Source organism: Eurosta solidaginis, chromosome 1 (assembly GCF_040869045.1).
Source record: "Eurosta solidaginis isolate ZX-2024a chromosome 1, ASM4086904v1, whole genome shotgun sequence".
In the NCBI taxonomy this organism is placed as follows: Eukaryota; Metazoa; Arthropoda; class Insecta; order Diptera; family Tephritidae; genus Eurosta; species Eurosta solidaginis.
In genome coordinates, this window is record NC_090319.1 from 99636851 (window position 1) to 99652820 (window position 15970).

A 15970-nucleotide genomic window follows, 5' to 3' on the forward strand; every position below is an offset into this window, starting at 1 on the left:
AGTTTTTCAATTTCCGATACTTTAAATCATTCATTTGAGGCAAATAAAAAAAAAATAACCTAGTTTTTTTTTGAAATTGAGTCGAGAACTGTGCGTGTGAATGTGCGAATTTCACCGATCAGTTGTTAGTTGTGCTACTTGGTAAAATTTACAATGGAATGAAGTTTGCGAACCATACATAAGAAAGAACTGTCAAAAAAGGAATTAAAAAAGTAAAAAAAGGAAGAAAAGATAGAAAGAAAATATATTTTGATTAACCAGAAAATTTTCACGTTCACAGAAAAACTACGTCTTACAAAACAAATTGCAAATAATTCTATGAGTGGAAATTCCTTACAGAAAATTAAGTGGCAAAACAAAAGAAGTGCAATAAGATTTTTACTAAAGTGGTAATTGTAACTGTGGTCAGGCTAGAAAGCGCCTGGAAGAACGGTGAACGGTCATAAATCGGCGCAGCAAGTACAAATTCCAACAAAGTATCGAGCAAATAACTTTTTCCTTAAATACAATTTTCCGAGCTTCAATCTTTAAAAACTTAGCTATCATAAAAAATTCAAGTAAATACATTTAACACGGTTAGGAATATGAGTGTTGTACGACACTTTGTGCTACTGTCACAGCTGCCAAGGCTTGGACCAAATTACTATTGGCTAAAAGGTGAGTTAAAAGTCTAGTAGAATATAACACCTTTATTACTTCAAAGGACTGGCATTATCTTTTGCCTTGTCCTGAGATTTTTACCAATCTGGTTGATTGGTTAACCAATCACATACATCCGCACGCCTACATATGTTCTTTCGAATTCAATAGCTATACGAAGATACATTTTTTTGTTCTGCTGTTTATTCATCCTCTTTTATTTAGCATATCTTATTGTTAATAGGTATGACTTGTTTTTATAATTTATATGTACATATATTCCAGCTCTTTTACTATACTCTTATATATTTAAATGTACATTTTGGATAAACATATATATATAATTATGTATGTACTGCATGAGTTATCATCAACAAGGTAACCAACAATTTGGTCAAATAGTCTAGACTATATTTACAGAGTCTGCCAAAAGCAATAAATAAATAACACCTGGGGAACACGAGAGACAAAGCTCAAATACTTCTCATATTGATAATTTGTGGGAGCGACGTAACAAAGCAAAAAATTAAATCCAGTTGGAGAGAAACGAAATTCTGAACGGACAGTTCCTGTTGAATACCCAGAACCCTGGGCATCTCAACAGGCATCTGATTGAGGAGGCCCCGTCTCCACAGGAACTTAAGAAGACATCTCCGTAAGCACTATGAAGAAATCCAGCACTTAAGAAGCCAGCATTAGGAAGAAAAGTAGCATGCTTTCCAAGGCAGCCGGGCTGTGATTTCCGTGCAACCCCATTTAATTTGTTGCGTCCCTCCCACAAATTGTCATCCTCCCAGCAGGTCCTTGCACCGGGACTACGCCATACTCTCCTGCTCCGGGAAGGTATTGAACCCAATCCAGAACCGTCTCCTGACCCCGGACCTGAGAAGTGGTTTTGCTGCGCTTTGCCGGAAAATAATCTTTTTAGGACGGTCATACCTTTGCCAGTGTGTCACATGCAAGTGATGGTTGCATCGGACAGGCTGTTCTGGGCTAGATCGAGAAACCCGACGTCCTCGTAACTTTTATGAATCTTTTGTGGCTTATTGCTGTTCACGCCCAAGGGCGCCCCGTAGTCTACGCCTCATCGCCTCCCACTACCTTCCAGCAGCTCTGCGGCTCAGCAACCCACAACAAGTACCCGCTGCTGCTCGCGCCCTACGGCGCCACCATCTCATACGGCCGCTCCCACTCATAATTACAATCTCCGTAGTCGAGTCAATGCCGAGCATCAGCCCCGCCCCCGTCTTCTTCCCCCTCTTTTCCTGCAGCAATCGTGTAGGTCAGGGAAACAGACTTAGTCCCTACCACCTTTTGCATCGCTTCTCAGCACAGAAAATATCTGGTATTTATTTTTGCGTCATCCGCCCAATGCAGTTCCTGCCTTGGACAGTGCCACTTTCCTAGATGTTCTGGTCTCCGCGACGGCAACCCCCGAAGGGCTTCATTGCACCATGCTGCCAGGCCGCAAACCCCAAATACACCGGGTACCCCAATGCTTACCCAGGGACGTCCAGTCCCAGGGCCACAACAGCAATAGCGTCCTAGCCTCCCACAACTCAGGTGTAGTCACCCGTCACTTACTCCTAGAGTGACGACGTCTCCCCCGCTGCACTTCAGAATTCTGCAGTTAAACTGTAATGGATTAACTGGGAAGATCACGGAGATAGTCGATTTCATGAAGCGGCACAACATCCGCATTGCTCCGATTCAAGAGACTAAACTCACAGCAAGATATGCTATGCAGACCTGTTTTGGGTATAATGTCCACAGAAAAGATCGCGAGAGCTGGAATGGAGGCGGCCTCGCGTTTATCATACACCACTCTGTGCAATACCATTTATTTGATCCCGACATCGGCCGCAGGGACAGAGTCTTAGAACGTCAAGGCTTATCTGTCCGGTCAGGCGATGTAAACCTAGAAATCATCAACATTTACATCCCTCCTGCCACCTGTTGCTCCAGTCGATACCGCCCTAATATTAGCGCCTTACTCACTGGCAACAATCGCATTAGGCGATTTCAATGCCCATCACGATCTATGGCATTCAAACTTGCGGGCGGACAGCAGGGGTGAGATGTTGGCGGATCAAATAGAAGAAACGACGTTCTGCACAATAAACGGAAACGCCACCACACGTATGGTAGGAAGCTGTCACAGTTCGCTGGATATATCAATCGTGAGCGCAGGACTCGTAAACTGCGTCAACTGGCAGCCGATGGTAACATCGGCATCCGACCACCTGCCTATACTTATTTCGCTCGAGCGTACCGCCGACTTCATCGTAACAGAAAAACGCACTTTCATAAACTTTAAAAAAGGAAAGTGGGACGAATACAAATCCTTTACAGACAACCGCTTTGCTGCCCTCCCTATCCCGACTGATGCCCGCCAAGGGGAGCGTGCTTTCCGCAAGGTCATTGAATCCGCCTCGGCTCGCTTCATTACCGCCGGTAGAATTCCCGAAATTCGGCCCCACTTTCCGACGGAGCCCGTAAATTTAGCGAGAGAACGTGACCTTATAAGACAGCTCGATCCCGACGACCCCCAATAAGGGATATAAACCAACGCATCAGATTGCTTGTGGATGAACACAAGCGGGCGAAATGAGAGGTTGTAACCTCTCTGCCGGTGTAGGTAAACTTTGTCCACCGTAAAGTCCCTATCGAATCCGTCTAGGCACAATGACAAAATTTCCATCGCCTTTGGGCCCAAAGTACTGTCGGATGCGAAAAATGCGCCAGCGCTTTCTGCCAACAATATATAAGGCATTGCACGGTGGACAAAGATAGACGGAGGGCCAACAGACAGGCACGTAAACATAAATTCAGCGCGTTTCTAATTACCATCACCGCCAAAGAGGCTGAGGATGCCATCGGTCTTGCTAAACCATCTAAAGCAGTAAGCCCAGACGGCATAGTCAAGCCGATGCTTAAAAGCCTAGGAAAAGAGGGTTTCAAATATTTAGCACATGTCTTCAACCTGCCTCTTTCCACCTTTGTCATTCGCGCAAAATGGAAAATGGCCAAGGTGGTCCCGCTACTAAAGCCTGGGAAACCAGCTAACATAGGAGATTCATATCGCCCGATGTCTCCTATCGCCAGTAGCCAAGACACTTGAAGCCATTTTGCTCCCCTAGGTTAGGTTAGGTTGAACTGGCCGGTCCATGTGACCTCACATAGACTGAATAAGTCCGTAGTGTTACCAGAAGTTTGTTTTAACGACCAAACTGAAAAACCCTATCAAAAACCAGGATCTATGTTATAAAATAACTTCGTCTTGGCAAATACTAGAAGCTTCCTAGGATTTAAGCAACTTACTGCTTCTAGATCTAACATCTGTATCACTCCTAATAGCTGGAGTCTTAGCCTGGCAAGCGCAGGGCAAGAGCACAGAACGTGCTCGATCGTTTCCTCCTTCAGTCCGCACTTCCTAAATCTGCTATCACTGACCAAGCCTAATTTAAAGGCATGTGACGCCAGAAGGCAGTGTCCAGTCAGAATACCCGTCATGAGTCTACAGTCCTCTCTTTTTAATGATATAAGCAACTTTGTTAGTCTTAAGGGTGTAAGACCTGCACATAATATTCGATACTTTACAGCCCCGCACTTGAACCCACGCCTTTCCTGCTTGGTCGATCATGTGCACCTCTCGCCTTCGTTTAATTTCGCCCAGTCTAATTGGGACGTCTACGGAGCAAGCTTCAAGGGATGCGCCCTTTTTAGCTAATTCATCCGCTTTTTCATTCCCATCTATTCCCATATGCCCTGGGCCACAATATAGATGCATGCTTCTCCCTGTCCCGATTCTCTCTAGGGACTGCTTACACTCCAACACGCATTTAGATGCTGTGGTATGCGAGATTCATTTTGCCTTAAGATTGCCTTAATTGCTGCTTGACTGTCAACATAAAAGTTCACACTATTGCAGCTTCGGCTATTTTCTTTCAGGGCTTCTACTGCTTTGGTTACGGCTACTATTTCCGCTTGGAAAACGCTACAGTGATCCGGCAGCCTTAAGGATCTGTTTATTTCCGGATCAGCACAGTATACCGCAGACCCTACTTCCACTACTTTTGAACCATCTGTATACACATGTATCGCCTCGTCCGCCATTTGAGCACCCTTGCGCCAACCGTCCACCTCTATTGTGGCCTTAAGATCGCCCTCGAATCGCAGATAGGGAATCAGGTAGTCTGTTCGTCTTGTGATTGATGACGCTATACTACTATGGCCGTATGGTCGGCGCTCAAGCTGCCCCGAGGCACCGAGCCTGGTTGCAGTTGTTAACGCTATGTTCTTTGCTACCCGGTCTACAGGTGGAATGTGCAGAATGGCATACAGTGCAGCTGTCGGGGTTGTTTTCAGGGCTGCCGTAATGATAAGCATTGATAATCTGCATACCCCCTTTAATTTTTTGATGTAGGTTGCTTTTTGTGTGGCTTTCCACAAATAAGAACATAGTATAGGATAGGGCTTACAATCGCTGTAAAAACCCAATGAGAAAGAGAGTGCGATAAGCCCCACGTACACCCCAGCCTTCTTTTACATGCATAAAGTGCCGTTGAAGCCTTCCTTACTTCCCCACATCAAATCGCCCGAGCAGTTGGTTGATGGCCAGCGTCCACAGCAGAGGTGATAGCACCCCTCCCTGCCGCGTTCCCCTGTCCACTGATTTCGTGGCCTCGTACAATCCCCATTATGGTGTAATCTTCCTTCAATTTAACAATGTAGCCGATCCATCTGGTTAAGGCTGGATGTACTTTAATGTAATTAAGGCCATCCATAATCGCCCATTTAGAGACATTATTGAAAGCCCCGGCAATGTCTAAGAAGACTCCTAGAGCATATTCCTTATATTCCAGGGCTTTCTCTACGCTTATTACCACCCTATGCAATGCGGTGTCTACCGACTTGCTTTTGGTGTACGCATGTTGTGTTGTGGAGAGCAGCTTTTCATCCACGTTGGACTTTATGTACACATCTATCAGCCTCTCAAAGGTTTTGAGCAGAAATGATGTTAAGCTAATGGGTCTATAGTCATTGGCATACACGTGACCGATCTTTCCCGCTTTTGGTAGGAAAGCTACACGAGCAGTTCTCCAAGAGTGCGGTACATGATTCAGTCTTATGCACCCATCGAATATTATTTTAAGCCATTCCACGACAGCCCTACTTGAAACTTGTAGCATGGCCGGGAATATACCATCTGGGCCCGGCGATTTAAACTTAGAAAACGTCTTCACTGCCCACTCGATCTTGGTATCGGTCACCAAGCCTGGCACTACCCGCTCCGTGATGGAAGTGTGAGTGCTGTCTGCTGGCTCTTCTAAACCATCTCCCGATGGGAAATGTGTATCGAGAAGCACCTCTAGGGATTCCTCACTATTACGTGACCATTCCCCGTTCTCTTTTTTTATTATTCCCTGGACTATATTTCCCTTTGCTAGGACTTTTCCCAACCGTGCTGTTTGGCTGGAGCACTCTATGTCCGTACAGAAAGTTTTCCATGAGAATCTCTTTCGCCCTGGAAATTTCACGCTTGTAGATCCTCAGTAGATCCCTGTACTCGTCCCGACATGCTTCGCTTTCCGCGGTCTTTGCTAACTTAAACATTTCTTTTACCTGTCTCCTTAGAAGACTCAGCTCATTGCTCCACCATGGCGGCTTTGCTTTTCCTCTGAATCTTTTTAGAGGGCAAGCTTTGTTATACGCAGTCATAAGCGTCCTCGTTAGGAATTCATTAGTCTCCTCCACTTCTTCCACATTGGCAACCTCTTGGGGTTGTCCCAGTTCAGTTTCTACCTGTTTCTGAAATTTAGTCCAGTTTGTTGACCTAGGGTTTCTAAATGTTCCTCCCTTCTCTACCCTCTTTAGAGGGATGCTGAAGCTGATATACGCATGGTCGGAGAAGGATGGTCTATCAAGAACCATCCAATCATACCTTGATATATCACGTTCGGAGCTCAGTGTAATATCCAAGACATTGCTGGATGTTGGACCAATGTATGTAGGGACATTTCTCCTGTTGGCTATCTGCAAATTGGTTTGCAGGATGTAACAAAATAGAGATTCGCCTCTCTCGTTCGTATCTGCTCCTCCCCACGCATTGTGGTGCGCATTTGCATCCGCGCCTATAACCAACCGCCCTTCGTCCCGTACTAGCCTCTTGCACTCCATCGGTGGAACCTCCGCAGCATAGGCCATGTAGCAGGATGCCAGGATAAGTGCCTGCTTATTCCTTTGCTCAGCGGCCACTACTACGAGGTCCTCAGTAGTGTAATGGACTGATATTGAACTCTTGATAAAAATTTGAAACATTTTTTTAAAATGGCCGTGCCACCGGCCACTTGGGAAAAAATCAATTTTACAAATATTATTAATCACTAGAATTATACTTTTTAAATTGAATTATAACACTAAATTGGAAAACACTAAAATTTTTGAAAATGGGTGTAGCACCGCCCCTTTTATGACTAAGCAATTTTCTATGTTTCGGGAGCCATAACTCGAAGAATCGTAATGAAATTGTGTACACATATACTTTCCTTATAGCAAAAAATATTTCTAGTAAAAATGGACCTTATCGGTTAAAGACCACGGCAACTTAGATATAAAACAAGTTTAAAGGGGTCGTAGACTAGAATAATAAGCTATAACTTAGCAAAAAATAGTTTTGAATCAATGATATTTGACTTATCAGGTTTTATTGTAAGAGGAAATGGGGAGACATTTTTTTTTTAAACGGGCTGTGCCACGTGTTATGTAGAAAAGTAATTTTACTGAAATGAAATGTACAATTGAAGCTCACCCTGAGTATATAATGTTCGGTAACACCCGAACTTAGACACCTTTACTTGTTTTAATTTATCCTACAAATTGGCGGGACGGGACCTACTTCTTTTATGCCGATTCCGAACGGCATCTGCAAGGCATTGTAGATCGTAGATGAAAATAATAAGCTATATTGTAGTATCGGGTGGAATTCACCTCACTTCAAACACGCTTAACATTACAAACATTCGTTCATTGACCCAGATAACTACTATGAATTCATTCGCGTTCACCAAGTCGCCTAATGCATTAATGCGTCATACCCAAATTGCTCAAGTAGGAATCGTATTGACAATATGTAGGTCAATATAATAATTCGCTGACAAAGCATTTCTCACTATTGAGTCATGCACTTGTAGTATGTAAATATTAATGTAAGAATGTATATATGTATAGGTTAAGAACTTTTGTATAAATAGGAAAGAATTAATTCAGTAAAGAAGGAATATCTTTCTGACGCTAAACTTCAGCGCTTCAGTTTTATTATTTTTCGAAAATATTACAATATCTTAGCGAAAAAGAGCTTTGTTTCACTAGAATTTTACTTTTTAAATTGAATTATAACATTAAATTGGAAAACACTAAAATTTTTGAAAATGGGTGTAGCACCGCCCCTTTTATGACTAAGCAATTTTCTATGTTTCGGGAGCCATAACTCGAAGAATCGTAATGAAATTGTGTACACATATATTATCCTTATAGCAAAAAATATTTCTAGTAAAAATGGACTTTATCGGTTAAAGACCACGGGAACTTAGATATAAAATAAGTTTAAAAGGGTCGTAGACTAGAATAATAAGCTATAACTTAGCAGAAAATAGTTTTGCATCAATGATATTTCACTTATCAGGTTTTATTGTAAGAGGAAATGGGGAGACATTTTTTTAAACACGTGTTATGTAGAAAAGTAATTTTACTGAAATGAAATGTACAATTGAAGCTCACCCTGAGTATATAATGTTCGCTAACACCCGAACTTAGACACCTTTACTTTTTTTAATTTATCCTACAAATTGGCGGGACGGGACCTACTCCTTTTATGCCGATTCCGAACGGCATCTGCGGTGTCTACCGACTTGCTTTTGGTGTACGCATGTTGTGTTGTGGAGAGCAGCTTTTCATCCACGTTGGACTTTATGTACACATCTATCAGCCTCTCAAAGGTTTTGAGCAGAAATGATGTTAAGCTAATGGGTCTATAGTCATTGGCATACACGTGACCGATCTTTCCCGCTTTTGGTAGGAAAGCTACACGAGCAGTTCTCCAAGAGTGCGGTACATGATTCAGTCTTATGCACCCATCGAATATTATTTTAAGCCATTCCACGACCGCCCTACTTGAAACTTGTAGCATGGCCGGGAATATACCATCTGGGCCCGGCGATTTAAACTTAGAAAACCTCTTCACTGCCCACTCGATCTTGGTATCGGTCACCAAGCCTGGCACTACCCGCTCCGTGATGGAAGTGTGAGTGCTGTCTGCTGGCTCTTCTAAACCATCTCCCGATGGGAAATGTGTATCGAGAAGCACCTCTAGGGATTCCTCACTATTACGTGACCCTTCCCCGTTCTCTTTCTTTATTATTCCCTGGACTATATTTCCGGTTGCTAAGACTTTTCTCAACCGTGCTGTTTGGCTGGAGCACTCTTTGTCCGTACAGAAACTTTTCCATGAGAATCTCTTTCGCCCTGGAAATTTCACCCTTGTAGAACCTCAGTAGATCCCTGAAATCGTCCCGACACGCTTCTCTTTCCGCGGTCTTTGCTAGCTTAAACATTTCTTTTACCTGTCTTCTTAGAAGACTCAGCTCATTGCTCCACCATGGCGGCTTTGCTTTTCTCTGAATCTTTTTAGAGGGCAAGCTTTGTTATACGCAGTCATAAGCGTCCTAGTTAGGAATTCATTAGTCTCCTCCACTTCTTCCACATTGGCAACCTCTTGGGGTTGTCCCAGTTTAGTTTCTACCTGTTTCTGGAATTTAGTCCAGTTTGTTGACCTAGGGTTTCTAAATGTTCCTCCCTTCTCTACCCTCTTTAGAGGGATGCTGAAGCTGATATACGCATGGTCGGAGAAGGATGGTCTATCAAGAACCATCCAATCATACCTTGATATATCACGTTCGGAGCTCAGTGTAATATCCAAGACATTGCTGGATGTTGGACCAATGTATGTAGGGACATTTCTCCTGTTGGCTATCTGCAAATTGGTTTGCAGGATGTAACAAAATAGAGATTCGCCTCTCTCGTTCGTATCTGCTCCTCCCCACGCATTGTGGTGCGCATTTGCATCCGCGCCTATGACCAACCGCCCTTCGTCCCGTACTAGCCTCTTGCACTCCATCGGTGGAACCTCCGCAGCATAGGCCATGTAGCAGGATGCCAGGATAAGTGCCTGCTTATTCCTTTGTTCAGCGGCCACCACTACGAGGTCCTCAGTAGTGTAATGGACTGATATTGAACTCTTGATAAAAATTTGAAACATTTTTTTAAAATGGCCGTGGCACCGCCCACTTGGGAAAAAATCAATTTTACAAATATTATTATTCATAAATCAAAAATCGTTAAATCTATCGTAACAAAATTCGGCAGAGAGGTTGCCTTTACTATAAGGAATGCTTTGAGGAAAAATTAACGAAATCGGTTAAGGACCACGCCCGCTTTTATATAAAAGATTTTTAAAAGGGTCGTGAAGGAATAAAATAAGCTATATCTTTGCAAAAAAAAGCTTTATATCAATGTTATTTCATTTCCCAAGTGAATTTAAAACAATAAATAGGAAAAACTTCATATTTAAAAAATGGGCGTGGCACCGCCCTGTTTATGACTAAGGAATTTTCTATGTTTCGGGAGCCATAACTCGAAGAAAAATTAACGGATCGTAATAAAATTGGGTACACAAATTTTCCCTATAGCAGGAAATATTTCTAGAAAAAATGGACGAGATCTGTTAGAGACCACGCCCACTTTTATATAAACGATTTTTAAAACGGTCGTAGATGAAAATAATAAGCTATATCTTAGCGAAAACGAGCTTTGTATCACTAGAATTTTGCTTTCTGAATGGAATTATAACATTAAATTAGAAAACACTAAAATTTTTGAAAATTTTATGACTAAGCAATTTTCTAGGTTTCGGGAGCCATAACTCGAAGAATCGTAATGAAATTGTGTACACATATATTTTCCTTATAGCAAAAAATATTTCTAGTAAAAATGTACTGGATCGGTTAAAGACCACGGCAACTTAGATACAAAACAAGTTTAAAAGGGTCGTATACTAGAATAATAAGCTATAAGTTAGCAAAAAATAGTTTTGAATCAATGATATTTCACTTATCAAGTTTTATTGTAAGAGGAAATGGGGAGACATTTTTTTAAACGGGCTGTGCCACGTGTTATGTAGAAAAGTAATTTTACTGAAATGAAATGTACAACTGAAGCTCACGCTGAATATATAATGTTCGGTAACACCCGAACTTAGACACCTTTACTTGTTTTAATTTATCCTACAAATTGGCGGGACGGGACCTACTTGTTTTATGCCGATTCCCAACGGTATCTGCAAGGCAGATGAGTTCTCACTGCGAAGCTTTTCATGACAGAAATACACTCATGAGTGCTTGCCAAACACTGCCGAGGGGCGACCCCGCTTAGAAAAATTTTCTTCTAATTGAAAAAACTTGTTTCTAAAATTTTGATGTTGCTGTGAACCCAGGATCTTCGGTGTCGTAGGCGGATCACGCTACCAACATACCACGGCGACCGCCTACGTCACGAGTTTATTGTATAAAAAAACTGGCCAAGGTAAAAAATGTTGACAATTTTATTACAAATAAAGGAATGGTAAAATTTTCATGTAGCACCAATGGTTCCCGAGATATTGGGGTATCGCTTTACCTTGCAAGGTGCACGGATTGCACGGATTATTTATACCCGACTACAAAATATGCAAGAACACGAGAGCAACTCATTGCGGAGTTAAAGCAAGCATCAGTAAGAAAAACTCCGCAAAAAAGAAAAGAATAATATTGTTACGTTTCTGGTGATTTCTGATTATTATGCAACCTTCTGCTACCGTTCGAATCGCTAAACTGTTGAATAAATCACTCCAATATTCAGTATTGCAAACTGGTCTTTATTTAGATAACTTTGGGAGTAGGGCTTCACAATTATACTTCACAACCAATAGCGTGTTTAAGTCAAAACTGATTACTGATTAGTCAGCTTGCGCTACTTTTATACTCTCCGTTGCTTCGTTCGCACATTTCTCCTAAGGTCTAGACGTTTCACTTTCTCTAATCTCTCGCTTGGTTACCAGAGTTATACATGTATATTTGTAGTTTATGTTTATCTTATAGCCATATGCGGGTGTATGTGTGAGTAACTACTTCGGCTGATGATTACATGTGTTTGTGAGTATCTCTTCGTTGCCTTGTATGTATGTGTGCAAATGATGATTGATTTGTTCATGTACACAAGAGTGGCAGCTTGCTTTATTGTTGTTGTGCCGTTATTTAAAAATAGTGATGCCAAAATTCGCCACAATATAAAAAACAAATGCTCAACAGAGAAGTAAACGCAAAGAGAAACGCCAACAGAACGAATAGTGGGAAGTAGTAAACCATCTAATCGCGGGTAGGTAATTCACCTTTGGGAAAATATGGCATGAAGTTCGTAAATTCCAATGCTAGAAAATTTTATTTTGATATAGTAACCACAATTTAACTATTTTTTAACGTTTTCAATAACTCTTTTGTGAAATTTTAGCGAAAACACCGCGTTTTTGCTAATCTTCAAGTAGGTAATGTAGTGAATTACCTACTACCAGTTTGGCAATTTCTATTGCTGTCTGTCGTTGGCGGTTTACGTCTCTGATCCTCTATCTTTTCGTGAGCGAAACGATAGGAGTACCGTTAAAGCAGGGTTGTTTTTCATTTTCAACAATTCTATTAATTGCACGTATGACATATAATTTTTTGTGTGTATTTTCTTCTTGTGTCTTTACAATCCGTACAATCCATGCATTCCGTGTACCGTTTGCAAGACAATATTAATTCTGTAACGAATTTCGGAAAATTCTGCTTATTCTTACCCTTCTACTAACATTCGTATCGCTAAATTGCTGAATAAATAACTCCAATAATCAATAATGCAAAATGGTCTTTATTAGACTACTTTGAAATTACTTCACAATAACACTTAACTTCACAACAATAGCGTGCTTAAATCAAAACTGATTACTGACTACTCAGCTTTCGCTGCTTTTATACTCTCTGTTGCATCGTTCACCCATTTCTCCTAAGGTCTAGTAACTTCGCGAACTCCATGCCTGGTTACCAGCCATACATGTACATGTATATTTCTAGTTTATAGCCTCTCGCATAGCCATATGCGTGTGTATATGTGAGTACTACTTCGGCTGATGGTGAGTATCTCCTTTTCTACTGCCTTGTATGGACATGTGTAAATGATGATAAATGTGTTTATGTAGCTTGCTTTAATGTTGTTGTGCCCTTATTTAATAACCTTAGGGATGTATCAATTAGTGATGCTAATATTCGTCACAATTCGAATAGTTAGATAACAATATGTTTTTGGGCATAACTTTGCCAAAAATATTCGCACGACCCTGCAAATCTGTACCTAAGCTTTTCTTAATGAACTGAGTTATGCCTGCACACGAACAACTGAAACGTGTTAGTCTTCAATGGGACCGACGATGTATTCATTTAAAGTTAAACTGTTTGCCTTCAGGACATTGTTTTGTTTTTTGGCAGGCCTCTTTGGAACGCGAGATATTGGTACTTATACTAGATATAGAGAATGGATGAAAATAAAGAAATACCCTTATTTAGCATTTTATTAAAATATTGCAGTGCCATAGACAGCTAACTAAGAATGCATCATAAAATAAACTAAAATCCTCTCAGCCACGAAATTCTTAATTGGCGCTTAATCGCCTAGGCCATTATGCGTGTTGCGTAACAAGTCACGCCAGCTGTCCCTGTTTTGTGATAATTGACGATGCTTCGAAGACGACAAAAAGATGGTGGGTGCTAGATCTCTTATCGTTGTCTTCTCCAGGACTTGGCGTATAACGCAAATCTTTTTAATAGTAGGTTAACCAGGTCTAAAGCCGCACTGGTTAGGTCAAATCAATACGTTGAACTTGGGCATCAATTTTGCACAATACGCTAGATATAACCTTATACGCGAATTTAAGTAGTCTACTTCCGCGGTAATTGGCGCGGCTTGAGGATGTGGATTATGCAGAACACACTTTGGCTTATTCGACCATTTTTTGCATATGCGTAGATACAAGCTCTACTCAGCCGGCGATATGGGCAATGTAAATCTCTAATTACTTACTTTTCTTTTCAGGAGTCTGTTGCACCAACATCATTAGTCAGGTTAATAGCGATTCGAATGTCACCGTAACTTCAACACGTTGCATACATAACCACACAGAACGTGCTGAGTTGTATCGCACAACCGTAACAGCTAATGCGTCATCGTCGTCGGGTAGCGGCAGCACCACCAGCGGCCCCACATCGGGCTCAGGAGCCAGCAGTGGCGGTTCGATGGGTGGAGTTGGTGGTAGTGGCGGTGCTTCTACAATAGGCAGTGGTGGTGAACCACCAAACGATAAAAACATACTCTCCTGTCCAAAATGTGGAAATCCTTGTACTCACGTAGAGACGTTCGTCAGTTCGACGCGTTTCGTAAAATGCGCCAAATGCAATCATTTCTTTGTCGTACTCTCTGAAGTTGATACAAAAAAAAATGCGAAAGAAGAACCAAAAAACTATCGCAAACCTCCACCGCCACCACAAAAGATTATGGAATATTTAGGCCGTCATGTGGTGGGACAAGATTTTGCAAAGAAAGTGTTAGCTGTTGCTGTTTACAATCATTACAAACGTATTCACCACAATTTGCCGCAAGTTCAAACGCAAACAACAATTCAAACTGCTGAAGCAATGGGTCGTACAGATTTACTACATATCTCTGGTATAGGCCACACAATCGGCAACACATCAGGCACGGAACTACCGCCTAAAGGTAATTTTACTGGTGCTGGCAGTGGTGGTGGTGGTAGCGTACATCATCCACATTCAGATTCTGGTTCGGAAATATTGGATAAACAAAATTATGAAGTGAAATTGGAAAAAAGTAATATTTTAATGTTGGGTCCAACGGGTTCGGGCAAAACTTTGATAGCGCAAACTATTGCGCGTTGCTTGGATGTGCCGTTTGCAATATGCGATTGTACAACACTAACCCAGGCGGGCTATGTTGGAGAGGATATTGAGAGTGTAATTTCGAAATTATTGCAAGATGCCAACTACAAGTGAGTAACGTTTGGTTTCATAAATCGAGCTTCATATGGACAATTTGTACTAATACGTTTTTTCTTTCTTCTACCATTTTCCTACGTTCTTTTATTTTTGTACTTTTGTTGCAGCGTTGAGCGCGCTCAAACCGGTATAGTCTTCTTAGATGAAGTGGATAAAATTGGTGCTGTACCTGGTATACATCAACTGCGTGATGTTGGTGGTGAAGGTGTGCAACAAGGTATGTTGAAAATGTTGGAAGGCACCATCGTAAATGTACCCGAACGCAATTCGCCGCGTAAACTGCGAGGTGAAACTGTGCAAGTGGATACAACGAATATATTGTTTGTGGCTTCGGGCGCTTATACTGGACTGGATCGTCTCATTGCAAGACGAATTAACGAAAAGGTAAAAAGTAACACTATTAAAATTATGGGGTTTTCTTAATTTTTTTTTCTCTTTATATTTCATAGTACTTGGGCTTTGGAATACCCTCAACTCAATCATCAGGCCGTCGTGCCGCTCAGTCGACCGCCAGTCCTATGGACAGCGATCAGGAGGAACGTGATAAATGCCTGAAAAAAGTTCAAGCTAGAGATCTCGTCGAATTCGGAATGATACCTGTAAGTACTAAATTAATTGGTAAAACGAAGTTTGTTTGGGGAGTGCATGGACGCCACATAATTAACAGTTTGCAAGTACTGCTTGGAAAGTGACAGTCATTTGCCAGTGATACGCTTTTATGGGTCGACTGATCTACTGCCCTGCCGGCGAGACAGCCCAAGTAGCGCATGTTGATTCACTTTACGTTTTTTTACACTCCCTTAACTTTCCCACTGGTAGTAGCATTTTCGGAAAGTATTTCAATTCTCCAAAAGATGTTTGATGTCAACAGTGCCACCTAAAATATTGATAGTGTGAGGTGATCGGCATCGTATATGTTCAATAAGCTTTCATCGAGTTTGTACATACCCTTTGCGGCACAATGCATTGCCGGAGGTTTTCAGGCCTTCTCATACGCCTGAAAGCCGGATCTGCTGAATTAAGTACCAGTTGAGATGTTTCGCACTATATAAACATGCCACAAGCGCGTTGTTGTATCATTGCACCGGTACCTCAAAAAATGTATAGTTATACCGCCATAAGGGAACATCCTGTGCCCC

The 15970-nt window shown here is 41.7% G+C and overlaps 1 protein-coding gene across 2 annotated transcripts in view; it reads left to right on the forward strand.

The window, feature by feature from the left end:
* Positions 1-15970, forward strand: part of ClpX (Caseinolytic protease chaperone subunit) — a 61423-nt gene that overhangs the window by 41758 nt on the left and 3695 nt on the right. The window contains exons 1-4 of one of the 2 annotated variants that reach the window (XM_067759336.1): positions 174-657; positions 13855-14824; positions 14939-15215; positions 15281-15430. In XM_067759336.1, the coding sequence (XP_067615437.1) occupies positions 585-657; positions 13855-14824; positions 14939-15215; positions 15281-15430 (1470 nt within the window). In that variant the 5' untranslated portion in view covers positions 174-584. Of the gene's footprint in view, positions 1-173; positions 658-13854; positions 14825-14938; positions 15216-15280; positions 15431-15970 lie in introns of those variants that run through there. The other variant, XM_067759337.1, reaches the window with a different exon arrangement.